The sequence below is a fragment of the Portunus trituberculatus genome, chromosome 37 (assembly GCF_017591435.1).
Source record: "Portunus trituberculatus isolate SZX2019 chromosome 37, ASM1759143v1, whole genome shotgun sequence".
NCBI classification, from domain to species: domain Eukaryota; kingdom Metazoa; phylum Arthropoda; class Malacostraca; order Decapoda; family Portunidae; genus Portunus; species Portunus trituberculatus.
In genome coordinates, this window is record NC_059291.1 from 20,179,056 (window position 1) to 20,205,903 (window position 26,848).

The following is a 26,848-nucleotide window of genomic DNA, read 5'->3' on the forward strand; positions in this document are numbered from 1 at the left end:
TCTCAACCTAAACCTTCTAAACCTTGGTTTAACACATCTTGTTCTCGTACTATACATGATGTAGAGGTTGCCCACAAAAGGCACTTGAGCCCTCCATCACCTGAATCTCATGCACTTTATATTTCTGCCTGGAATCATACAAGTCTGTTCTTCAACTTGCCAAGCACTCCTTCTTAAATAGAAAATGTCAAATTCTTTCAAACTCCAACTCCCCTCGTGACTTCTGGCATTTGGCAAAAAACATCTCGAAAATTTTACTTCATCATCTTTCTGTCCTTCGTTTCATCCTGATGGCATCACTGCCATATCTTCTGTCTCTAAAGCTGAACTTTTCTCTCAAACCTTTGTTAACAATTGCACCTTGTATGATTCTGGGCTTGTCCCTCTCCTCCTCCCTCTGACTATTTCATGCCTTCTATTGAAGTTCTTCGCAATGATGTTTTCCATGCCCTTGCTGGCCTAAACCCTTGGAAGGCTTATGGACCTGATGGGGTCCCATCTATTGTTCTCAATGTCAAGGCTTTCACTCACGGTCGGTTTGCTCCCAAAGACGAGATTATGTTATCCCTGTCTCAGGAGTTTTAACCCGTACAGCGTCAGAGACGTACGAGATACGTCGGCTACTCTGAGTGAACCGGGCGTCAGAGACGTATGAGATACGTCGGCGAGCTTCCTCGTGTTTTCGGAGGTATTGCGTCCTCAAAACTTACCATTATACTGCCATCATGCACTGTAGACATTGCTCATACTGCCTCCTCGTCCCTGCTAACATGAATGCTTCCTGTATTTATTTATTACATATCTGAACTTTAGCAGTTTCTGCTGCGGTCAGCTCGGTGTAGCGGGAAACTGACGCCTCAACTCCGCTAATATGAATGAAGCGTAATTTCCATTACTTACTCTCACCATTTCAGATGTTTTTGGTAACTGTTATATTGTGGTAGTGAAAACTTTGTACAACATAAATAAGAATTTTCCAATCGCTTTGTTATAAGGAAAAACAAGTACATATTACTCGGAAAAATATTTGCACCACGAAAGGCAACACTCCCTCGCGATATCTTGTGTGTATTTTTATCCACAAGCACTCCCAAACAGCAAAACATGACATGTTGTTTTTCTTTCAACTCAGGAACGATATTATGCATGTGTCCAACTCGGGGATAGACTGGTGAGAAACAAGGAAGCGAATAAACTAGTCACATAAGGCTTTGCTAAGTCGCTAACCTTAGCGCAAAACATCTCGCACCAATTAATACCACTTCCAGTCAATTCTGGGAGGAATGACTGTCATTTTCATTTGTTTCACATCATTTAAGACTGGTTTAACAAAAAAAAAAAAAATCCATGATGTGGCCAGCACTGGCGAAATCACAAAGTCTCAGATCTGCTGACGCTGTACCGGTTAAGGGTCTGGATATTAAGAGAAAATCTCACCCTACCCAGCCGTCCGTGGCCTCTACTCACTGCACAACACAGTTATAACTCTGCTTACATCCAACAGTCTCCCAAGGCTTCACTCTGGTGTTATGATCAGTTACATCAATAATTGGAATAATTCAAAAGCAAGACATAAATAAACATAGGTATATTACATAAAGAAAATATAGGCAATGCATGAAATAATACAAAAATAACATATCAATGGTAAACATACAAATCATAGAAAAATATTAATTTCATAAGAATTAACCCTAGGGACAACACTACTCCAGACCAGGGGTCCCCACAAATCTCAACTGATATAAGATCCAAGGTCACAGCTGGATGCATGGACTGCAATCAATCAATCCTCTCAAAATTAATAATTAACTCCACATATCAAGAAATGCCATAGTAACATCCCATCTACACTCCTAATTCAACACAGTATGAGCAAAAGCAAAATGTCCCCAAAATCATACTCCATCACACTTAACCACATACCCCACTCGTGCTCTCCCTCAGTTGACGCCACGACCTCCTAAAGACTCGTCACCAACAAGAAAACACCACACAACCCATGAAAATCTCCAAGATCCACTTATAGTCACCAATACCACTATGCAGTCATTCCCGCTTAAACGCCACTCCACGTCACTACTTGTTTTCACCACAGCTGGTCTCAACAGACCTTATAAACACCACATAAACATCACAGACAACACCACCAACCTTTAGGACCGAGCACAAACAATCAACACACTTTATACCCACGACATCACCACAAAATTTCTCCAACACCATCAAAACATCCATCCCAGGAGGCCCTGCTGAGGAAGAGGTAAACAAAAGGAGTGCAGGCTCCCCCAATGCAACGGGGGCAACAAAAACGCATAGCCTTGCGCAAAGACATTACTTCTTATTCTACATTTAAATTCACTCACCATAAACATAATAATAATATATAGACAAGAAAATAAAGAAAATCAAGACACAAACTATAACATCAAAAACTCTGCTTCTGTGCTTGCACCTTGCCTGGCCAAACTCTTTCAACTCTGTCTATTGACTTCTACCTTTCCTTCTTACTGGAAATTTGCCTGCATTCAGCCTGTTCCTAAAAAAGGTGACTGTTCTAATCCCTCAAACTACTATCCTATAGCTTTAATCTCTGTAGGTTTTGAATTTATCCTCAATAGGAAGATTCTTAACACTCACTTCATAATCATCTGTCTTGTCTCTATTATGGGTTTTGTCAAGGCTGCTCTACTGGTGATCCTCTTGGCTTTCCTTACTGAGTCTTGATCATCCTCTTTTAGAGATTTTGGTGAAACTTTTGCTTTTGTGTTTGACATATCAAAAGCTTTTGATAGAGTATGACACGAGGCTTTGATTTAAAAAATGTCCTCCTACAGATTCTATCCTTGTCTCTGTAACTTTATCTCAAGTTTCTTTTCTGAGCATTCTATTGTAGCTGTGGTAGACGGCCACAGTTCTTCTAAATCTATTAACAGTGATGTTCCTAAGAGCTCTGTCCTGTTATCCACTCTCTTTAATATTCATTACCCCTTACCTTCTGGAGATTGTTCATGAATGATTGTATCACTACATCTGGTAAGACGGTGATCGTTCTGGTAATCACGGTTTTTCACGCCACTTGTTTGTATTGCCTACACGCCTCCTCAAGTCAGAGAGAGAGTGTAAGTATCTAGTAACATTTTCCACCCACTGAGTTGCCACTGGCTATGTTCAGATATGTCTCAATAAGCTTTGTAGTATTCTCTGACTAGCCAAGACACGGATGGAGAGGTAAACTAGAGATGTACATTACTGCTGTTTATTAGTATACACAAAAGCAAGCGGAGATGAGTCGAGCGGTGCGTGTGTTGCGGAGTTTCGGTGCTGACTGGGGAGTCCTTGGCTGAGCATCCAGCCCGTGACCTCACACCGTCCAGCTGGGGTCAGGTCACTGCACCTGGCCCGGCTTAGGTAGTTCCACACCTGGGCCGGATTAGCGTGGTGTGAATCGTCTCTATCTTCCTTTCCCTCTTCTATATCTAGTACTAAAATCACAAGCAGCAACAGAAGAAATATTATATAGAACAATTAAACTTAGAGAAGCAGAAGGTTGCAAGGATATATATAAAGAAAAATAGAAATGAGGAAGAAAGGAAGAGATACAGTACAACGAACTAGCGGCAGCAGTAAGGGAAAAAAATAATAAAAGGTCAGAAGAGGAAAAAGAGGTATTTTTTTGGAGAATTCTAGGAGACAGGATAAGGAAATGGTATATAAATGAGAAGGAAGAGGAAAAAGTGGAACAAGTTTAACTAAAAGTGATAAAGGGGTTTTATCAAGTAAATTAGAATTAAGAGATTACATAAAGAAAGAAGAACCGGATATTGTATGTCTGGCTGAAACAAAACTAAATGAGGCAATCAAAATAGACTTGGATAATAGGTACGTATAATGTATGGAGGAGAGACAGAGGGGGTAAAGGAGGAGGAGGAGTCATGATAATGTTAAGGAAGGAGATGGTGGTAAAGCAAGTGGAATGTGGGGAAGAAAAAGCAGAAGTACTGTATGTTAAGATGTACATTAATAAAAAAGAATTACAATCACTGTAACATATGTGCCATCAAAAACAGTCATGGACCAATCAAGAATATAAAGATATGATAGATGACACAATAAGGAGTCTAACGAGAATCATTAAGGAAAGGAGAAAAGTGATATTAGTAGGAGATTTCAACTGTAAAGAAGTGGACTGGGAAAATTATGAAAGTGGTATAGGGGAAGAAGCCTGGGGAGAAAGATTCCTGAACCTAATGATAGATAATATGATGGACCAAAAAGTAAAGGAAAACACAAGATTCAGAGGCAACGACGAGCTGGTGAGATTGAACCTAGTTTTTACAAGGGGTATACAAATGAACGATGATATAAGTGCCCATTGGGAAAGAGTGACCATGTAATATTAAAAATGGATATAGAAGAGGGAAAGGAAGATAGAGACGATTCATACAAAGAAGACCAATTAAATTACAGAAAGGCTGATATTGAGAATCTCAAGAACTACTTCAAATACGTTAACTGGGAGGAGATGGAAAACTCAGAGACAGTGCAAGAGAAGTATAACTTATTTTTGGAAATATACAAAACAGGAGTCAGGGAACATATCCCAAAATATAGACCTAAAGAAGAAGGAAAGAAAGATTGGTTTAACGCAAGGTGTGCCAGGGCAAAGGAGAAAAGAGATGGAGCATGAAAAAGGTGAAGGAGAAATAGAAATCCAGTAAATAGGAAAACTTCAAGGCAGCAAGAATTGAATATGCTAAGGTGAGGAAGGATGAGGAAAGAAACTATGAAAAAGACATTGTCGAAAAATGTAAGGAGCAACTAAAATTGTTCTACAGATTCATAAATGGAAAAATAAGGCAAAAAGAAACGATAGAAAGGTTAAAAGGAGAGAACGGGATGGTGGAAGACCCAAAAGTATGGCAGAACTATTAAATAATAAATTCCAGGAAGTCTTTACTAAGGAATCCAAATTTGAAAGGCCACAGGGTAATAGAGAGACAGTCATATATGAAAGAGGTTAAAGTAACCAAGCTTGAAGTAAAAGAGTTAATAAAGGAATTGGATGAAGGGAAGGCAATGGGACCAGATGAAGTCTCAGGCAGAATACTGAAAGAATGTAGGGAAGAACTAGCAAGTCCTATATACAACATCATAAAATGCTCAATAGAAAATGGAACAGTACCAGTAGAATGGAAAAGAGCTGAGGTGGTTCCCATATTTAAGAGCGAAAGGAAGGAAGAACCTTTAAATTACAGACTGGTATCACTAACTAGCGTAATATGTAAGATGTGTGAAAGAATAATAAAGAAGCAATGGATCGAGTTCCTTGAAGACAACAAATTAATATCAAATAGCCAATTTGGTTTTGGAAAAAGACGGTCGTGTGTAACTAATTTACGGAGTTTCTACTCTAGAATAGTTGATACACTCAACCCTCGATTTGCCGGACCTCCATTTGCCGGATTTCGGATTTGCCGGACAAGAGTCTGTGGAAAAAAAAAAAAAAAAAAGTCCGGGACAAGTCGATTTCAAATTACCGCGCCAGACAAAGTTCGCAAATCGGGCACTATAGATGGCAGCGCGGGCGTCTAGTACTGGACTGTAAACAAGTCTGCCGCGTCACACGAGTGTTGTGCTACCATCAATATATCTACAGTAAGGTAAATGCTAATAAAAAACAGTACAGATGTGTGTCGGCGGCATTGGCATGTGTTACGCCCCACGTGGTGAGATGATGATGATGATGATGATGATGGTCGCCGGAGGTTTTGCCTTTGCCTCGGCACCTCCTGTTACTTCTATTCTTCCTGATCCTGCCTTTCTTTTATTTTTCTTTCTCTTGTCTTCACATCTGGTGCACAGTCTCTTTCTTCTCCTCAGTTTTGTTTTTCTGAACAAAAACGCCTGATTTTATTTTCCAACTTCCTGGTACAGCTGGTGCAGGTGCCGAAATGCCGTTAAAGACAACACTATGTTCCCACCGGAAATTTTTGCCGTTAAACACGGGATTCGTAAATCGCGTGCGTTAAAGCGGGTTCAACCTGTATAGGGTAAAGTCCGGCAAGGTAGACCCGGACATTTTCCATTGCCGGACATTTGCCATTCCCGGACAAGCCTTCCCCCCTTTTAGTCCGGCAAATCGAGGGTTGAGTGTAGTGTGTAAGAGAGAGAGAGTGATGGGTTGACTGTATTTATTTGGATTTAAAAAAGGCGTTTGACAAAGTGCCACATGCAAGATTACTATGTAAGTTAGAGAAGAGTGGCTTAAAAGGAAGCACATTGAGATGGATGGAAAATTATTTGAGGGGAAGAGAAATAAGGATGTTTGTTAAAGATATGAAGTCCAAATGGAGAGCAGTAGAAAGCGGAGTGCCACAGGGGTCAGTATTGGCACCAATACTTTTCCTCATTTATATTAACGACATGCCAGAAGGAGTGAACAGCTACATAAATCTGTTTGCAGATGATACGTAACTGTGCAGAGTTATAAAGCAAAAAGAGGATTATGAAATACTGCAGGAAGACCAAAATAAGATCTGGAAATGAGTTAATAAAGGAATTGGATGAAGGGAAGGCAATGGGACCGGATGAAGTCTCAGGCAGAATACTGAAAGAATGTAGGGAAGAACTAGCAAGTCCTATATACAACATCATAAAATGCTCAATAGAAAATGGAACAGTACCAGTAGAATGGAAAAGAGCTGAGGTGGTTCCCATATTTATGAGCGAAAGGAAGGAAGAACCTTTAAATTACAGACTGGTATCACTAACTAGCGTAATATGTAAGATGTGTGAAAGAATAATAAAGAAGCAATGGATCGAGTTCCTTGAAGACAACAAATTAATATCAAATAGCCAATTTGGTTTTGGAAAAAGACGGTCGTGTGTAACTAATTTACGGAGTTTCTACTCTAGAATAGTTGATAGTGTGTAAGAGAGAGAGGGATGGGTTGACTGTATTTATTTGGATTTAAAAAAGGCGTTTGACAAAGTGCCACATGCAAGATTACTATGTAAGTTAGAGAAGAGTGGCTTAAAAGGAAGCACATTGAGATGGATGGAAAATTATTTGAGGGGAAGAGAAATAAGGATGTTTGTTAAAGATATGAAGTCCAAATGGAGAGCAGTAGAAAGCGGAGTGCCACAGGGGTCAGTATTGGCACCAATACTTTTCCTCATTTATATTAACGACATGCCAGAAGGAGTGAACAGCTACATAAATCTGTTTGCAGATGATACGTAACTGTGCAGAGTTATAAAGCAAAAAGAGGATTATGAAATACTGCAGGAAGACCAAAATAAGATCTGGAAATGGAGTAAAAAGTGGGAGATGGAATTCAATGTGGACAAAAGCCATGTCATGGAAATGGGAAAGAGTGAAAGACGACCCGTGGGAATCTAGAAGATGGGAGATGGAGTAGAACTGGAGAAAGTAAAAAAAGAAAAGGACTTAGGAGTGACGATGGAAGAAAACAATCAACCGGTAAGCCATATTGATAGAATTTTCAGAGACACATAATTTGCGAAGGAATATTGGATTAGCATTTCACTACATGGACAAAGAAATGATGAAGAAATTGATAAGTACTATAATAAGACCCAGATTGGAATATGCAGGAGTAGTGTGGACCCCTCATAAAAAGAAACCCATAAGGAAGTTGGAGAGAGTTCAAAAAATGGCTACAAGAATGGTTCCAGAATTTGAAGGGATGACATATGAAGAGAGACTAAACCCTGGAACAGAGAAGGAAGAGAGGGGATCTGATACAAGTTTATAAATTGATCAACAGAATGGACCAAGTGGATAATGAGAAACTGATCCTGAGAGAAGAATATGACATTCAAAGCACAAGATCGCATAGTAAAAAGATGAGAAAGGGAAGATGTCTGAGAGATGTTAAAAAATATAGTTTCCCACAAAGATGTGTTGAGACTTGGAACAGTTTGAGTGAAGAAGTGGTGTCAGCAATGAGTGTGCATAGCTTTAATGAAAAATTGGATAAGTGTAGATATGGAGACAGAGCCACACGGGCATAAAGCCCAGGCCCTGTAAAACTACAACTAGGTAAATACACGAGATGAGACTTGGTTGAGGTAGGACACAGTGCCCTCGCTCCGAGAATCAGCTGATCTCCACTACCTGTTGTTTTGGGTTTGCAGTGGCCTGGGCGAGTAGTGTAGACTCGTTTTCATGAATACAGTGTTAGAGAATCATGAGTAAGGAAGAGATTCTATCTAAATTTTAGCAGGTATGAGACCCGGGAAAGAATGAAAGATGATGATTATGTTGGTGAGGGTGAAAGGACATTCATAGGTTTTGATACGGCAAATACTTCACTATTTAATAGTGTGTTGACTATTGAACGTAAATTAGATAAATGGATGAAAGAGAGTTTGGGAATTAAAGAGAACGAAGAACAGGAAAAAGAGCTCCAGAAATTGAAAGAAAGGATAAAAAGAATAGAAGAAAACAGCTAGGCTAAGAGCAGAAAATGAGGAATTAAAAAAGGAAGTAGCTAACTACAAGAAGCAGATGGAAGAAGGACTCGGTAAAGTCGAGAAAAAAAAAAGAGAAGCTAAAAGATCTAGTGAACAAAGAAGAGGAAAGAGTACAAGACATGATTAAAAAAGAAGTACAGGCATGGAGAATCCAAGATAAAAAAGACAAGGAGACATTTTAGGAAGTATTTCAAGAACAGGTAAAAGAAAGAGATGAGAATATGACAAACAAAATTATAGGAGTCCTTAAGAAAAAAAGAAAATTTAGTAAGAGAAATTGCTGGAAAAAAAGAGTAATTACTTTTGGCCTGAAAGAAAAAGAATGTTAAATATAGACCAAAAAGGGAAAAAGAGGAAATGAAATCAGTAAAAGACCTACTAAAAATCTAAATGATGAGGATAGACAGAATTTAGAAGAGGAAGTAGAAGAAATCCACAAAATGGGACCATATCAAGAAGGATCAGTGAGACCAATTAAGATACTACTAAAATCACAAGCAGCAACAGAAGAAATAATATATAGAACAACAAAACTCAGAGAAACTGAAGGTTGCAAAGGTGGCATAGTGGATAAGGTGGTGAGCGTGGGATCGGGCAGACGTCCAGAGGTTCAATACCACGACAGCCTTAATTCGCTGGATGTTAAAAAGCCCGCCTGTATGATATATGGTGGTAGTGCGCGCCTGAGCGGAAACTCGTGCAAGCTTGTCATATTTGTCGTTTTGTGTATTATGCTGCTATTTTTAGTCACTATATCGCCTTGAAGAGGAAAGTGGACGCTTCTCTCTTCGGAGAAAAAGAGAGAGAGAGAGTGTGACATTTGCTAATATTTTAGACACAAGCGGGACGTAGCTTATCTTCGAGAGGAAGAGGGGAGGGAGGGAAGGAGAGGAAACAAGGGAGAGAGAGAGAGAGATTAGAAAATTTGTTGTTTTGTATTTGTGTGTGTGTGCGTGTGTGTGTGTGTGACGAATGTTACAAGGCGGACGATGTAACTTATCTTCGAGAGGGAGAGAGGAGGAGGAAAGGGAGAAAAGAGAGAGAGAGAGAGAGAGAGAGATGGGAACAGTCTATGCCATTGGGTAATTTTAGACACAAGGCGGACGCATGTAGCTTATCTTTAGTGATTGGTGGAGACAAGGATGGTGGGAGGAGCACTAGGATTTCAAGGACAGCATACGGCGTGTGTAGTTGGTATCCAACACACTATACGGGACAACTGAACTGAAGAAAGCTCAGAAAAGAAATATGACGTCTACGTAGGCGTCACCGTATTTGCTACTGGGGCTTCATGACACCCACATAGGCGTCACCGTAGTGAAGGGGTTAAAACACTTTGCCATTTGTCGAGTGGTTTAAAGTTACCTACATATCACCATAATACCCAGCGAGTGGTTTAAAGTTACCTACATATCACCATAATACCCAGGTTCTAGGTGGTTACACTCAAGATGAGCTTGGGCGGTGATATGGGCCCTAATATGGGTACCACTATAAATAAAATTGCCTGTGCCACTAATGGGCGGAAGCTGAACAGCGCTTCCCATACACTCTTCAAGTGTGCCTACAGGCGCTATAGGCCTTACCATAAAAAAAAATATATATATATATATATATATATATATATATATATATATATATATATATATATATATATATATATATATATATATATATATAAAGGAAAGAAATGAGGAGGAAAGGAAGAGACATAATGAACTGGTGGCAGAAGCAAGGGAAAAAATAATAAAAGGTCCGAGGAAGAGAAGAAAGCATTTTTTTGGAGAATTATAGGAGACAGGATAAGGAAATGGTATACGAGTATAAAAGAGAAGGAAGAAAAAAAAATGGAGCAAGTTTAATTAAAAATGATAAGAACGAGATTAAAAATTATGTATACGAACATAGATGGGGTTTTATCAAGTAAATTAGATTTAAGAGATTACTTAAAGAAAGAAGAACCAGATATTGTATGCCTGGTGGAAACAAAGTTTAATGAGGCAATGAAAATAGACATAGATAAAAGGTATAATATATGGAGGAGAGAGAGAGTGGGTAAAGAAGGAGGCGTCATGATGATGTTAAGGAAAGAGATGGTGGTAAATCAAGTGGAGTTTGGGGAAGGAAAATCAGAAATTCTGTATATTAACCCTTATGTTCCGGCGATCATATATGAACGATTGCATCAGTGCGTCTATAGCGACGGCGATCATTCCCGTAATCAAGAATTTTCGCGCCTCATGTTTGAGCTCCACGCGCGGTTTCTCGAGTCAGATGGCAAGTGGAAGTATCTGGCTTCTTTTTCCACCCGTAGTGTTGCCACTAGCTCTGTATATTTAGGGGTAACGAAGCTATTCTCCCATTCTGAGATCGACACTTGGCAAAGCGAGTGTTGAAAGCACCCTGATAAGAGCGAAGGGACGTCTCAGTTCATAACTCACTATGGAACAAGACATATAATTTTTATTTAGCAGTGCTTCTGACCCTGACTACAGTGACAGTGATTATGAAGAAGAAACTGAAGAAAGCGAAGGCAGCAGTAGTGAAGACTCGGAAAATGATTCAGAGGATCCACCTGTTTTCTCAGAACAGAGAGAAGACAGAGATAGTGGTGATGGAGAACAGACTCCAAACATCGTATTGATAACCCAGAGTGGCTCACGGAGATGCAGGCGTGCCTCGTGTTCTGGGAAGACGATCAAGGGAGTGTACTGTGTGTGTGTGTGTGTGTGTGAGAGAGAGAGAGAGAGAGAGGATACCTACATGTAATTTGCTTGAAACTTGATATGAAAGGGGTGAAAGAATACTCTCTCTCTCTCTCTCTCTCTCTCTCTCTCTCTCTCTCTCTCTCTCTCTCTCTCTCTCTCTCTCTCTCTCTCTCTCTCTCTCTCTCTCTCTCTCATTGGAAGTGTACAATTTCTCTTCCAAGATGAGAGAGAGTGAGAGTGAGAGTGAGTGAGTGTGAGTGTGTGTGTGTTTGCGCGGTGTCATCGCTCACTGAACTAATTCTGCTTGACGGATCACACAGCGGCCGGAGGAGGAATCCTTGATAAGGCAATAACTAAACTTTCGGTCACATTGAGCTAGAATGTACATCATTGTATTCAGAATAACAAAGAGAAAATAATTAGTAGTATCCAACATGGTATAAAAAAAAAACAGTCGTCTGACAATTTCTAGGTTTACCACTTTTACCCGTCATGGGATATTGGAAAATAGTTTAATCACCGGAACATAAGGGTTAAGATACATATTAATAAAAAGGAGTTAAGAATCATTGGAACATATGTGCCACCAAAAACAAATTCATGAACCAATCAATAATATAAAGACATGATAGATGACACAATAAGGAGTCTAACGAGAATCATTAAAGAAAGGAGAAAAGTGATATTAGTAGGAGATTTCAACTGTAAGGAGATGGACTGGGAAAATTATGAAAGTGGTATGGGGGAAGAAGCCTGGGGAGAAAGATTCCTGAATCTAATGATAGATAATATGATGGTCCAAAGAGTAAAGGAAAACACAAGATTCAGAGGAAACTACGAGCCGGCGAGATTGAACCTAGTATTTACAAGGGGTATACAAATGAACGATGATATAAGCTTCACTTGGAGAGTAAGAGACTTCCTGGTCTTCTTAGGAACGCTAGGCCACATTGCAGGGCGTTTTGGTAGTAAGTTGAGCTAGGGAAGACAAGCTGCTGCTGACGCTGTTATGTTTTCACTGGGGAGTGAGTGGTGTGTAGAGAGACTTGATCTTGATCTTGATCTTTATTCTACAGGTGTCTCAGGATTTCTCCTGAGGCAGGCCTTACTACTAGCAGCTGCTGGTAAGGCCTGCCTCAGGAGAAATCTGAGATGCCTGTAGAATAAAGATCAAGATCAAGATCAAGTCTCGTGACACAGCATATAGTCAAAACATAACAGCATCAGCAGCAGCTGTCTCTCAACTTACCACCAAAACATCTGCAATGTGGAGTAAGAAGACCAGGAAGTCTTACTCAAGTGAAGCTGGATATTATTCACAGACACGAGAGAGGCCAGAAAACTAATAACATTACTCGCCACCATCTTGACTCCATCTAGTGTCTACTATTTTCAAGTTAGCAGACTCTATTAAGAAGGCTGGTGAGACTGTATCTTCCTTGCAAGCTAAAAGAACCACCTGAACTCGTGACTCTACAATGGATAAAATGGAAAGCCTTGTGGAAATGTGGTACATAAGTTTTGTATGCGGTACCATGATGTGCACTTTATTTACATTCCACAGGTTGCCAGTTAGTGTCTTTCCCATTTCACTCTCCCTCCCTTCATAAAGTTAAGATTATCAACATTATAAAGTTACATACATACATACATTAGTGTACATTATAATGACTTAAATTAAACTACCTAAATGTTTAACTTCATAATTTTTACTTACATTAAACCTTTCACTGTACTATGATGCACTCTTGCATTGTTTACTCTCAATGGAAGTTCAAATCCGGGGGTTAAACTTGTTATAATCGGTTCGCTTAAAGAAGTTTAAACGAAGTGTTTTAGAAACGAATTAAGCGGGGTTGCCTGTACTTCTCTTGCACTGTCTGAGTTTTCCATCTCCTCCCAGTTTACGTTTTTAAAATTGTTCTTGAGATTCTCAATATCAGCCTTTCTGTAATTTAATCGGTCTCCTTTGTATGAATTGTCTCTATCTTCCTTTCCCTCTTCTATATCCATTTCTAATATTACATGGTCGCTTTTTCCAAATGGTCACTTATATCTTATATCATCATTCATTTGTATACCCCTTGTAAAAACTAGGTTCAATCTCGCCGGCTCGTTGTTTCCTCTGAATTTTGTGTTTTCCTTTACTCTTTGGACCATCATATTATCTATCATTAGATTCAGGAATCTTTCTCCTCAGGCTCCTGGTGTATTCAAAAGCCTGTCAGCTTGCTTGGAAAAAATTACCTGGATAAAACTTTGCTAAAGCGAGTTTGGTGTTCATTAAACGAGCAGATGGTAGTAAAATGAAACCTTCGTTGTAGCGTTGGGGTTGCCTGTATATCTTATTTTTGGAAGTACAGTAAAGTCCCGGGTTACTTCGGTCTCGAGTTACGTCAAACTCGTATTTACTTCAGTCCACTATAAGGCAATTTAAGATTAAAAAAATTGAAAATTTATAAATCGTAAAGCGCGGGATTTATTGTTATTGTTGGTGGTTACCCGTCACACCGCCCGCCTCACGCTTGAATACAATAACACCCTGCCTCAGTTCCACCACACCGTCGCCCCTGGCAAAAGTGTTATCCTACTTCTGCGTTTACTGACTCAAGTTCTTAGTATCTTGCTCAATGGCACCAAAGAGAAAACTCCTTAGTGACAGCAGTGATGCTAAGAAAAGGAAAACCATTACGCTACAAGAAAAAGAGGACGTAATCAAAGACATGAGAAGGGAGGCAGCAGCTGTGTGTGTGAGGGAGTGAAGAAGAAAATGGGAAGCCCGTTACCATGACAACGGGGGAGGTTGACGACCTTGAGGGTTCGCGCACCCATCACAACAATAACAACTCCGGAGCCTCGCCTGGGCCACACGACACTCACAGCTCACTTGCACCATCTGCGCCTGTCTGCTGATCCCTATTGCCCTTTCCTATTGCATTTCCTGCCCCGCTGCCCACGCTTCTACTCCCACCGCACTGCACTACGCTCCCAGCTGTCCGCCCTGGGTGTCACAACATTCGACCTGCCCACCCTCCTGACGGCCTCAGGGCCACCCCTCTCGGCAACCTGCAGTTATTCGTGTTCGTGGCCCTAATCAACAACAAAAACAAGCTTGTGTTTCATATTCCTACATAGTTGTAAATAATATAACAATATAACCTTTAACTTACCTGAATGACCATAAACAATGATTGGTTGAAAACTCCATAATATGCTTTGAAATGTACAAAAACTCGAGTTGCGTACAAAATCGACTTACGTCATGTTTCAGGAACGTAACTGACGTAAACCGAGACCTTACTGTATACAAAACAGGAGTCAGGAAATATGTTCCGAAATATAGACCAAAAGAAGAAGGAAAGAAAGATTGGTTTAATGCAAGGTGTGCTAGGGCAAAGGAGTAAAGAGAAGGAATATGGAAAAGGTGGAGGAGAAAATAAGGAAAACTTCAAAACAGCAAGAAATTAATATGCTAAGGTGAGAAAGGAAGAAGAAAGGAACTGTGAAAAGGACATTGTCGAAAAATGTAAGGAACAACCAAAATTGTTCTACAGGTTCATAAATGGAAAAATAAGGCAAAAAGAAACAATAGAAAGGTTATAAGGAGAAAACGGGATGGTGGAAGATCCAAAAAGTATGGCAGAACTGTTAAATAGTAAATTTCAGGAGGTCTTTACTAAGGAATCCAAATTTGAAAGACCACATGGTAATAGAGAAACTGTCCATATGAAAGAGATTAAAGTACCAAGCTTGAAATAAAAGAGTTGATGATGGAATTAGATGAAGAGAAGGCAATGGGACTGGATGAAGTCTCAAGCAGAATATTAAAAGAATGTAGAGAAGAACTAGCAAGTCCTATATACAATATCATAAAATTCTCAATAGAGAATGGAACAGTACCAGTAGAATGGAAAAGAGCTGAGGTGGTTCCCATATATAAGAGCGGAAGGAAGAACCTTTAAATTACAGACCGGTATCACTAACTAGTGTAATATGCAAGATGTGTGAAAGTGTAATAAAGAAACAATGGATTGAGTTTCTTGAAGACAACATATTATTATCCGCCTAAGCGGAGGTGCTTCTGGCATTTTAACTCTGCTAAGTGGGAGGAACTAAGGCAGTACTATTCTGATTTCCCTTGGGATGATTATTGTTTTCATGTCAGAGATCCTTCTCTTTGTGCCGAGCGCATAACAGAGGTGATTATCTCTGGCATGGAGCTATACATTCCTCATACTTTCTCTAACCCTAAAGCTAAAAAGCCTTGGTTTAACTCTGCTTGTTCTCGTGCTGTCAATGATAGAGGCGGCTCACAAACGGTTCCGTAGCCATCCAACTGCTGAAACTCATGCCCTATATATTTCTGCCCGTAATCATGCCAAATCTATTCTCCAACTTACTAAAAACTCTTTCATCAATAGAAAATGTCAAAGTCTTTCCAATTCTAACTCCTCTCGAGATTTCTGGCATCTAGCCAATAATATCTCTAACAACTTTACTTCTTCGTCTTTCCTCCTTTACTTCATCCAGATGGCTCTACAGCTGTCTCTTCTTTTCTAAAGCTGAACTCTTCGCTCAAACCTTTGCTACCAACTCAACTTTGGATGATTCTGGGCATATTCCTCCTACTCCTCCACCCTCTGACTACTTCATCCCTAAAATTAAAATTCTTTATAAAGACGTTTTCTGGCCCTCTCTGGCCTTGATTCTCGGAAGGCTTACGGTCCGGATGGAGTCCCTCCTGTTGTTCTCAAAAACTGTGCTTCCGAACTCGCTCACTGCCTGGTCAAACTCTTTCATCTGTGTCTCTACTTCTATTTATCCTTCTTGCTGGAAGTTTGCTCACATTCAACCTGTCCCTAAAAAAGGTGACCACTCCAATCCTTCTAACTACCGCCCTATAGCTTTGATTTCCTGCCTTTCTAAAGCCTTTGAGTCTATCCTTAATAGGAAGATAATGAGGCATCTATCAGCTCACAACCTTCTCTCTGATTGCCAGTATGGTTTCCGTAAAGGCAGATCTACTGGTGATCTTCTTACTTTCCTAACTGAATCTTGGTCATCCTCTTTTAGGGACTTCGGTGAAACCTTTGCTGTCGGCCTTGACATATCGAAAGCCTTCGATAGAGTCTGGCACAAATCTTTAATTTCTAAACTACCCTCCTACGGATTCTATCCTTCTCTCTGTACCTTCATCTCCAGTTTCCTTTCCGATCGTTCTATTGCTGCTGTAGTAGACGGTCACTGTTCTTCCCTAAAACTATCAACAGTGGTGTTCCACAGGGTTCTGTCCTATCACCCACTCTCTTTCTATTATTCATCAATGATCTCCTAAATCTGACTCAATGCCCTATCCACTCCTATGCTGATGATACCACCTGCATTATTCAACAGCGTTCAACAGACGCCCAACCCAACAACAATTAAATGACTCAAGGCGAGATGCTATAGGACGCCTAACTTCTGATCTTTCACTTGTTTCTGATTGGGGCAGAGAAAACCTGGTTTTGTTCAATGCCTCAAAAACTCAATTTCTACAACTATCTACTCGACATAACCTTCCAGACAACTATCCTCTCTTCTTCAATAACACTCAACTTCCCTCTCCTCTACATTAAACACACTCGGTCTATCCTTCACTAAAAATCTAAACTGGAAATTTCACATCTCTACTCTTGCTAAATCAGCTTCCAAGAAGTTAGGTGTCCTATGGCGTCTTCGTCCATTTTCTCTCCCTCCCAGCTGCTTGCTCTGTACAAGGGCCTTATCCGCCCGTGTATGGAGTATGGCTCTCATGTCTGGGGGATCCACACACAGCTTTACTAAACAAGGTGGAATCTAAAGCTTTTCGTCTTATCAACTCTTCTCCTCTAACTGACTGTCTTGATTCTTTAAGTCACCGCCGCAATGTTGCATCTTTATCTGTCTTCTACCGCTGTTTTCATGCTGTCTGCTCTTCTGAACTTGCTAACTGCATGCCTTCCCCCTCCTGCGGCCTCGCTGCACAAGACTCTCTACTTCTTCTCATCCCTATTCTGTCCATCTTCCTAATGCAAGAGTTAACCAGTATCTTCACTCCTTCATTCCCTACACTGGTAAACTCTGGAACTCTCTACCTGTGTCTGTATTTCCACCTGCCTATGACTTAAACTCTTTCAAAAGAGGAGTGTCAAGACACCTCTTATGTTAACTGGACCCTCCTTTTAGATTTTTTTGTTTTTTCTCTACTTTCCTCTTAACAGGGCCTGGCAACCAGCGGGATTTTTTTTTTCCAACACTTTGTTTTCCTTGGCCAGTGCCCTTGTAATGTAAAAAAAAAAAAAAAAAAAATAGCCAATTTGGTTTTAGAAAAGGTCGGTCGTGTGTAACAAATTTATTGAGTGTCTACTCTAGAATAGTTGATAAAGAACAAGAGAGAGAGGAATGGATTGACTGTATTTATTTAGATTTAAAAAAGGCGTTTGATAAAGTGCCACATGAAAGATTACTGTGGAAGTTAGAGGAGCAGGATGGTTTAAAAGGAAGCACATTGAGATGGATGGAAAATTACTTGAGGGGGAGAGGAATAAGGACGGTAGTTAAAGATATGAAGTCCAAGTGGAGAGCAGTAGACAGCGGAGTGCCACAGGGGTCAGTATTGGCGCCAATACTTTTTCTCATATATATAAACGACATGCCAGAGGGAGTGAACAACTACATAAATCTGTTTGTGGACAATGCAAAACTGTGCAGAGTCATAAAACAAAAAGGGGATTGTGAAATACTACAGGAAGACTTAAACAAGATCTGGAAATGGAGTAAAAAATGGGAGATAGAATTCAATGTGGACAGAAGCCATGTCATGGAAATGGGAAAAAGTGAAAGACGACCAGTGGGATTCTATAAGACGGGAGATGGAGTAGAACTAGAAAAAGAAAAAAAAAAGGAAAAAGACTTGGGAGTGACGATGGAAGAAAACAATCAACCGGTAAGTCATATTTATGATAGATTAGCATTTCAGTACATGGACAAAGAAATGATGAAGAAATTGATAAGTACTATAATAAGACCCAGATTGGAATATGCAGTAGTGTGGACCCTTAATAAAAAGAAACACATAAGGAAGTTGGAGAGACTACACAAAATGGCTACACAAAAAATGGCTACAAGAATGGTTCCAGAATTTGAAGGGATGACATGTGAGGAGAGACTAAAGGCTATGGATCTACCAACCCTGGAAAAAAAGAAGGGAGATAGGAGATCTGATACAAGTTTATAAATTGATCAAGGGAATGGACCAAGTGGATAATGAGAAACTGATCCTGAGAGAAGAATATGACATCCGAAGCACAAGATTGCATAGTAAAAAGCTGAGAAAAGGAAGATGTCTGAGAGATGTTAAAAAATATAGTTTCCCGCAAAAATGTATTGAGATGTGGAACAGTTTAAATGAAGAAGTAGTGTCTGCAACGAGTGTGCATACTTTTAAAGTAAGATTGGATAAGTGTAGATATGGAGATGGGGCCACACGAGCATAAAGCCCAGGCCCTGTAAAACTATAACAACTAGGTAAATACACACACACACACACACACACACACACACACACACACACACACACACACACACACACACACACACACACACACACACACACACACACAAGATTACTGTGGAAGTTAGAGGAGAAGGGTGGCTTAAAAGGAAGCACATTGAGATGGATAGAAAATTATTTGAGGGGGAGAGAAATAAGGACGGGAGTTAAAGATATGAAGTCCAAGTGGAGAGCAGTAGAAAGCGGAGTGCCACAGGGGTCAGTATTCCTCATTTATAGTAACGACATGCCAGAAGGAGTGAACAGCTACATAAATTTGTTTGCGGATGATACGAAACTGTGCAGAGTTATAAAGCAAAAGGAGGATTGTGAAATACTGCAAGAAGACCTAAATAAGATCTGGGAATGGAGTAAGAAGTGGGAAATGGAATTCAATGTGAACAAAAGCCATGTCATGGAAATGGGAAAGAGTGAAAGACGACCTGTGGGAATCTATAAGATGGGAGATGGTGTAGAACTGGAGAAAGTAAAAAAGGAAAAGGACTTAGGAGTGACGATGGAAGAAAACAATCAACCAGTAAGCCATATTGATAGAATTTTTAGAGAAACATATAATTTGCTGAGGAATATTGGAGTAGCATTTCACTACATGGACAAAGAAATGATGAAGAAATTGATAAATTCTATAATAAGACCTAGATTGGAATATGCAGGAGTAGTGTGGACCCCTCATAAAAAGAAACACATAAGAAAATTGGAGAGGCTACAAAAAATGGCTACAAGAATGGTCCCAGAACTTGAAGGGATGACATATGAGGAGAGACTAAAGGCTATGGATCTACCAACCTTGGAACAAAGAAGGAGAGAGGAGACCTGATACAAGTCTATAAATTGATCAACGGAATGGACCAAGTGGATAATGAGAAACTGATCTTGAGAGAAGAATATGACATCCGAAGCAAAAGATCGCATAGTAAAAAGCTGAGAAAGGGAAGATGTCTGAGAGATATTAAAAAATATAGTTTCCAGAGATGTATTGAGACGTGGAACAGTTTAGATGAAGAAGTAGTGTCTGGAACGAGTGTGCACACTTTTAAAGTAAGATTGGATAAGTGTAGATATGGAGACGGGGCCACACGAGCATAAAGTCCAGGCCCTGTAAAACTACAACTAGGTAAATACAAGTAGGTAAATACACACACACACACACACACACACACACACACACACACACACACACACACACACACACACACACACACACACACACACACACACACACACACAGTATGAGAGAGAGAGAGAGAGGGAGGGAGGGAGGGAAATTTGAATTAGTTTTTTTCCCTCATTTTAATTTATTGGATAAACAAGGTTAGTAAATTAATACACAGGAAGTTAAATCTCCTCCACCTCCTCCTTCTCCTTCTCCTCTTCACCATCATCACCTAACCCTTGCGAGTAGAGAACAGGAGCGAATAGCGCGAGCGGGGAGTGGAGAGCGCAAGTGCACAGAGGGAGCACAAGCGGAAGTGCAAGCAGAGAATGAGAAAAAAGAACTCGAGTGGAGGAGTGGACTGTGTGAGCAGAGGATGCGAAAAAAAAGAGCGGTAGTGGAAGAGTGGTCTTTGACTTTGAAGTATCCGGTAGTGGAAGAGTGGACTTTGACTTTGAAGTATCCGCTCCCCGCTCCTCTGCTCTTATTTCGAACGTCTGATGCTCACATGCCTCCGCTCGCGATTTGGAAGTCCGCTCAGAGCAGATTGGAGGACCGGAAGTAAGAGTGCTCTTGCCCACCTCTGGTATTTTGTTCCTTGTGTATCACAGTCTCATTTGTCTGGTGCTTCCTGACTATAACTTTTTCACAGATGGATGATTTGGCTGGGTGTCTCCCTATACTACCATTATCTGTTAAAACCATTCAATTCAAACAAAAATGTAGTGAACCTCTCATCTGAAAGTTATTTTATCTACCAAAATATATTGTAGGGATGACTGCAAAAGTTACTTTAAACAAGACAGTGAAAAGGGTGGTGTTTAAGAGTGCAGAAAAGGTTTATAATAGTGTGAGGAGAGTGTGTAATAGCTTGAATAAATTGTAAATAGATAACAGAATAAATAAGTGATAATGAATAGATGATAAAATAAAAAGATAAAATAGATATATACAAAATTGTAAAATTAAAGAAAAATATATTACTGTTCTGTTTCTACTTTGCAGATTTTCACTTACTGTAGGAGTTTTGAAATGTTATGCTGTTGTATAAGCTGTTGTTTTGTTTGAAAAAAGTTATGGCAGGGAAGATAGTTAGAGGCATCAGAAAGTGATGGCTTATATTGCATCTGTTGAAGAAGATTTGATTAGAATTCAGACATACTTTATTAATACTACTAAGAGAGCACTAGTGACTTAGTTTTAACCTAAATTATTTTCTTGCAGAATTGTCATCCTTGCTGGGAATGCTTCGCCTATTGAAGTGATGTGCCATCTCCCTGCTGTGTGTGAGGAAAAGGAGATTCCTTACATATATACACCATCCAGAGAAGATTTAGGTGCTGCCTTGGGTACCAGAAGGGGTTGTCTTGTTATTCTTATTCAGAAAAACGATGAATACCAGGAATCATATGACAAAGTTCTTGAGGATATCAACAAAGTACCTAGAGTTTACTAGATTTCTGTCATGAAAATATTTTTAAGTACCATTCTGTTATTTTAATAAAGGTTTCAAAAGATTAACATAGTCTGAAAATTACATATTAGCTGTATGGTACATACTAGTGATACATACATACACACACATACCCTCAAAAAGGGGCTACCCAAGGTAAGGCATACAATGATCACGCCACTCCAATAGCCTCTTGGCATCTGATGGAAAAGAGAAACTAACTCCTGCCTTTATGGTGATCAGTCACACAGCTTGGACAGTTTGATCTGGAACAAGGCTCCTCTTATGTATTTTCCCTATCACACCCAATTATTGGACATCCAGGGTTGGAAAAAATTATGATTTTGTAATAGTAATAATACAAAAGATAAATAAAATAAGTATTTTTTATTATTTATTTTGTTTTATTTATTTATTTATCTATTTTATTTATTTATTTATTTATTTTTTATTTATTTATTTTTTTTTTTTTTGCCACCAATGTTAAATGAAATCATAGCTTAGTGTTATGCATTACTTGATATGAGTTTTCCCTTGAAAATCATAAGTAAGATTAATTATTTTATCTTCTTATCTTACCAGCAAAGCCTCTGCATGTTTCTTCATTTTTGTCACTATCCCTTGAATTTCTTGTTTGCATTTTCTACATTTTGCCGTAAATCCTTTGCCTTTAGGAATTCTATCAAATGATAGACACATTGGGTGTCTTTTTCTCCCAGTCACTCATTCTACAGTGTCCATTTGGCATTATTGTATTTCAAATAACAATAAATCATGAACAATCTACTATAAAACAAAGTAATATAATTTCAATGTGAACTGTGAAGAGGCCACATACCAGCAATCCTTGGCATAGGATTGGTGAGGTTACTATACTCAGGCAGCAGTGAGCAGGCTCCATCCCTGTCTATTTAAAACTGATTAAGGTTGCCAACTTATCTTTTTATGTCAGATTTGGATTCATATTAGTGAAAAATTATACTTCATAATTTTTTTGTTCATTTAAAAATACACTCCTTGAACTTCAGATTTGCATCTGCTGTTATTATTGATATATTTATTTATTATTGATATATTTATTTTCCTTATTTATGCCTTTGAATATTTGTCTTGTAAAAGAAGGCAATAACTCACTGGTGCCTAACTTACTACAGGACCTGGACAGGGAAAGCAGAGTTGATGCTTGTCCTGTACAAGTAGATTATATTTTCTAATACAGGATACAGGCAACCCCCGTTTAACGAAGGGGTTACGTAACGTTCCTAAAAAAACACTTCGTTAAGCGAAACTTTGTTAAGCGAACCGATTATAACAAGTTTAACCCCTGATTTGAACTTCCATTGAGAGTGAGCAAAGCGAGAGTGCATCATAGTAAAGTGAAAGGTTTAATGAAAGTAGAAATTATGAAGTTAAACATTTAGGTAGTTTAATTTAAGTCATTATAATGTACACTAAAGTATTTACGTACGTAACTTTATAATGTTGATGATCTTAACTTTATGAAGGGAGGAAGAGTGAAACGGGAAAGACACTAACCGGTAACCTGTGGAATATAAACAAAGTGCGCATCATTGTACTGCATACAAAACTTATGTACCACATTTCCACAAGGCTTTTCTTTTTATCCATTGTAGAGTCACGAGTTCAGGTGGTTCTTTTAGCTTGCAAGGAAGATACGGTCTCACCAGCCTTCTTAATAGAGTCTGCTGACTTGAAAATAGAGACACTATAATATGGAGTCAAGATGGTGGTCAGCACTGCTATAGTTTTCTGGCTGTGTCTGTGAATAATATCCAGCCTCACTTGGAGAGTAAGAGACTTCCTGGTCTTCTTATGAACACTAGGCCAATTGCAGGGCGTTTTGGTGGTAAGTTGAGCTAGGGAAGACAAGCTGCTTCTGACGCTGTTATGTTTTGACTGGGGAGTGAGTGTTGCACGTGTTGTCCACGAGATACTTGATCTTGATCTTGATCTGTATTCTACAGGTGTCTCAGGATTTCTCCTGAGGCAGGCCTTAGTACCAGCAGCTCCTGGTGTATTCAAAAGCCTGTTGTCAGCTTGCGTGATATGGTGAGGCTTTCAAATTTGGAAAAAAATTACCTGGATAAAACTTCGTTAAAGCGAGTTTGGTGTTCTTTAAACGAGCAGATGGTAGTAAAATGAAACCTTCGTTGTAGCGAAATTTTGTTGTGTGAACCTTCATTAAACGGGGGTTGCCTGTATTTAATTTTTATTTAAATGATTATTTTTTTTACTCTTATTTAAATCAATTTAAATCACTTGATTTAAATACAGTGGTGCCTTGGAATATGAACTTAATCCGTTCAAAATTTTTTCTTACTCCAAAATGTTCTTACTCCAAAGCATCAAAATACATGTATTCTTATGGAAGTAATTATAATTCGTTCCAAACCACCTCCCAAGACCAAAAAAAATTTATTTTCCACCTAATTTCTTACTTTTTGAATACTATTACTATATATACTACTGCTATTATGCTATAACTATAAAAGATAAGAAAATAAAGCAGGAAAGTAAGCAAAATGTAATATAATGAAATTTCAACTTCTCGTGGTCAGAAACAAGCGTCACTACATCCTCATGTGACTCCATCAGGCCAGCACCACACACTCTTATATAAGCCAATAAGTTTTTTTCTTTGATATACTGCATTCATTATGGAAAATAAATCAGGGAAGTAAGCAAATTGTAATATGAAAATTAAACTTCTTGGCGGTCAGAAACAAGCGTCAACGTTTCCTGGTCAAGACAGCCCCTGAACACGACAGCCCTCCCCAACAGCCCTGTGTTTACCGTGACAACCCCACATCAAATTTTAGGTTATTGTCCTCTTATTTCTTTCATTATGTTAACACGTTAACCACGGATGGCAACTCAGCGTTCTTGAGATAGTGTTTTGTAGTATGGAGCGTTAAAAACAATAACGTATTGGTACACCGGTGTACTGTACCTTGCGCATATAGTGCATGTATGTATCCAGGGTGTAACACGACTTTCTGTAAATATTGAAAGAGGTAAGAGAACATGCATTTCTAAGCAGAAAATATATATACACATATACCTATCACTGGGTGAGGAAGGATGGGGAGGGATGGGGGAGTGGGGAGCAACTGATTTATTAATACAATCTGTCTTAGTATAAGATGCTCTATTAACAAGTATAATTTAAAACCATCTTATGGGTAAAAAAGAAACTGAGGCTGCCGTTTTCTGTAGTGTTTGGCTGTCGTGGTAAACATGAGGCCGTCAAGGGGTTGCCGTTGTGGTCAGGGCCCATCTTGACCATGATCCAGCATCAGCACATCCTCCTTCAGTTGACTCCATCAAGCCAGCACTACACACTCTTATCTTAACCAATAACAATTCCAATATTGTCATGCATCATAATATGCTTCTGAACTGTTTACTGTAAACTCCTTGCTTCTTATGTTATTGTGTTCTTGTATGAGAATGACTTTTTTTTTCTTAGAAATTTCTTTCAAATATTAGGGTGAGTCTTCCAAGATGCAGCATCTTGCAAGCCATAAAATATGGTATGTGATGCACTTTGTTTTCTACTGCACCACAACTGGAACAGCTTTTTTTTGCAGTTTTGCACATTGTGGTACACCATCCAGTCCAAAAGGAAATCACCATTTTCCCTCAAACAATTCTCTGTCCATGAAGATCTTCATCAAATCTATGTATCCCTTTAATTATTTATTTATTTATTTTTGGTACATACATTCTGAAGCAGTTTATGGACATGTTACAGTGATTTTCATTGTTTTTATTCACTACTGCAATCTGATCCACTTTGGTAACAGGATGAGAAATAGAATTTAGTGTAACCATATTGCTATCATTCCACTGGATAACTCCCATGATTCCTGAAGTTCTCAGTACCATTTTTTTCATCTTCATTTGCTTTTGAACAAGTGAGAATATTTCTCAGTGTAATTTTCTCTAATAATTTTAGTTCCTGAAAATCTTATTACTAACAAAGTGTCAACAAAAGGTAAACCAATGAAGAAATTATCAAAATCAAGCTGTAAAGTTAAATTTCCATTGGTACCTTATAAAGAAGGCTCAGTATATCAAGTGCACCTGTAAATGCAGATATATAGAGTTTGTGGAAAAATATACTGATGGTTGCAATGCGTCCAACCTCATCTTTAGATGTGTCTTTTAATGTGATTACCACTTGATAACAAATGCTCATAGGAGTTTTGCATCCACTACATTGGATTTTGGTTAGACATTCAACTATTAAAAAACAGAGAAAATATTACTGAATTTTTTATGTAAGAAAGTAACAGAAAAGGAGTGAAAAATTAGTCCTTCATGCTTTTTCAAAGAGTACTGGAACAAAAGTAAATAGAATATTATTCAGACAATATGAAATATAGATAATGGAGGTTCTGGAAAAAAAAAAAACGGTAAATTTCAGCAATGTGAGATATATGAGCAAAAATGTGTCACCTGTGAATGACATTGGGTGTTCTCTGGTTAGATAGTTGTTGACTGAAAAATCTGACAATCGATATTCTGGAAACATAAGTTTTCTGGCATTACTGTTGGAGTGAGTTTTTAATTTACCACAGTGGGGTACCATTCTTTTCTGGAGGCACTGTTTACATTGTGATGGACCTGCACTACAAAATCATGTGTTTGGTCCTGCTTGCAACAATTGACAGGCATTTCTTCTCATTTAATGTATTTGCTACAGTATAGCCCAATTATGGATTCAGCAAAGCAAAGAAATGATGCAAAAACTGTGTTGATTGCAGAGAAAGCCATGTTATTAGAGAAAACTTAGTGTTCAATTCCTCAAAAACTTAATTCCTTCATCTATCAACTTGACACAACCTTCCAGACAATTATCCCCTCTTCAACGACTATCAACTGTCCCCATCTTCTACATTGAATATCCTTGGTCTGTCCTTTGCTTAAAATCTAAACTTTTTTTTATACATGAGGAGAAACTGGCCAAAGGCAACAAACAATATAAAAAAAGGCCCAATGGATTGCCAGTTCCCTTAAGGAAATTAAGAAATATCCAAAAGACAGGGAAAAATGTCTTGATACCTCTCTCTTAAAAGAAGTCAAGTCGTAGGAAGATGGAAATACAGAAGCAGGCAGGGAGTTTGAATTTATCGGAGAAAGGTATGAATGATTGAGAGTACTGGTTAACTCTTGTATTAGAGAGTTGGACAAAATAGGGATGACATGAAGAAGAAAGCCTTGTGCAGCAAGGCTGCAGGAGGTTGGGAGGTATGCAGTTAGCAAGATCAGTAGAACAGTTAGCATGAAAATACCAATAAAAGTTAGAAAGAGATGCAGCATTTCGGTGGTGAGAAAGAGGCTGAAGACAGTCAGTTAGAGGAGGGGAGTTGATGAGATGAAAAGCTTTTGATTCCATCCTTTTTAATAAAGTG

General features: G+C 38.9%; 1 protein-coding gene across 1 annotated transcript in view; it reads left to right on the top strand.

Annotated features, from left to right (window-relative positions):
• Window positions 1-21,475, top strand: part of LOC123514377 (H/ACA ribonucleoprotein complex subunit 2-like protein) — a 38,439-nt gene extending 16,964 nt beyond the window's left edge. The window contains exon 3 of the mRNA XM_045272260.1: window positions 21,182-21,475. Within this exon, the coding sequence (XP_045128195.1) occupies window positions 21,182-21,413 (232 nt within the window). The 3' untranslated portion in view covers window positions 21,414-21,475. The remainder of the gene's footprint in view (window positions 1-21,181) is intronic.
• The last annotated feature ends 5,373 nt before the right edge of the window (window positions 21,476-26,848 follow it).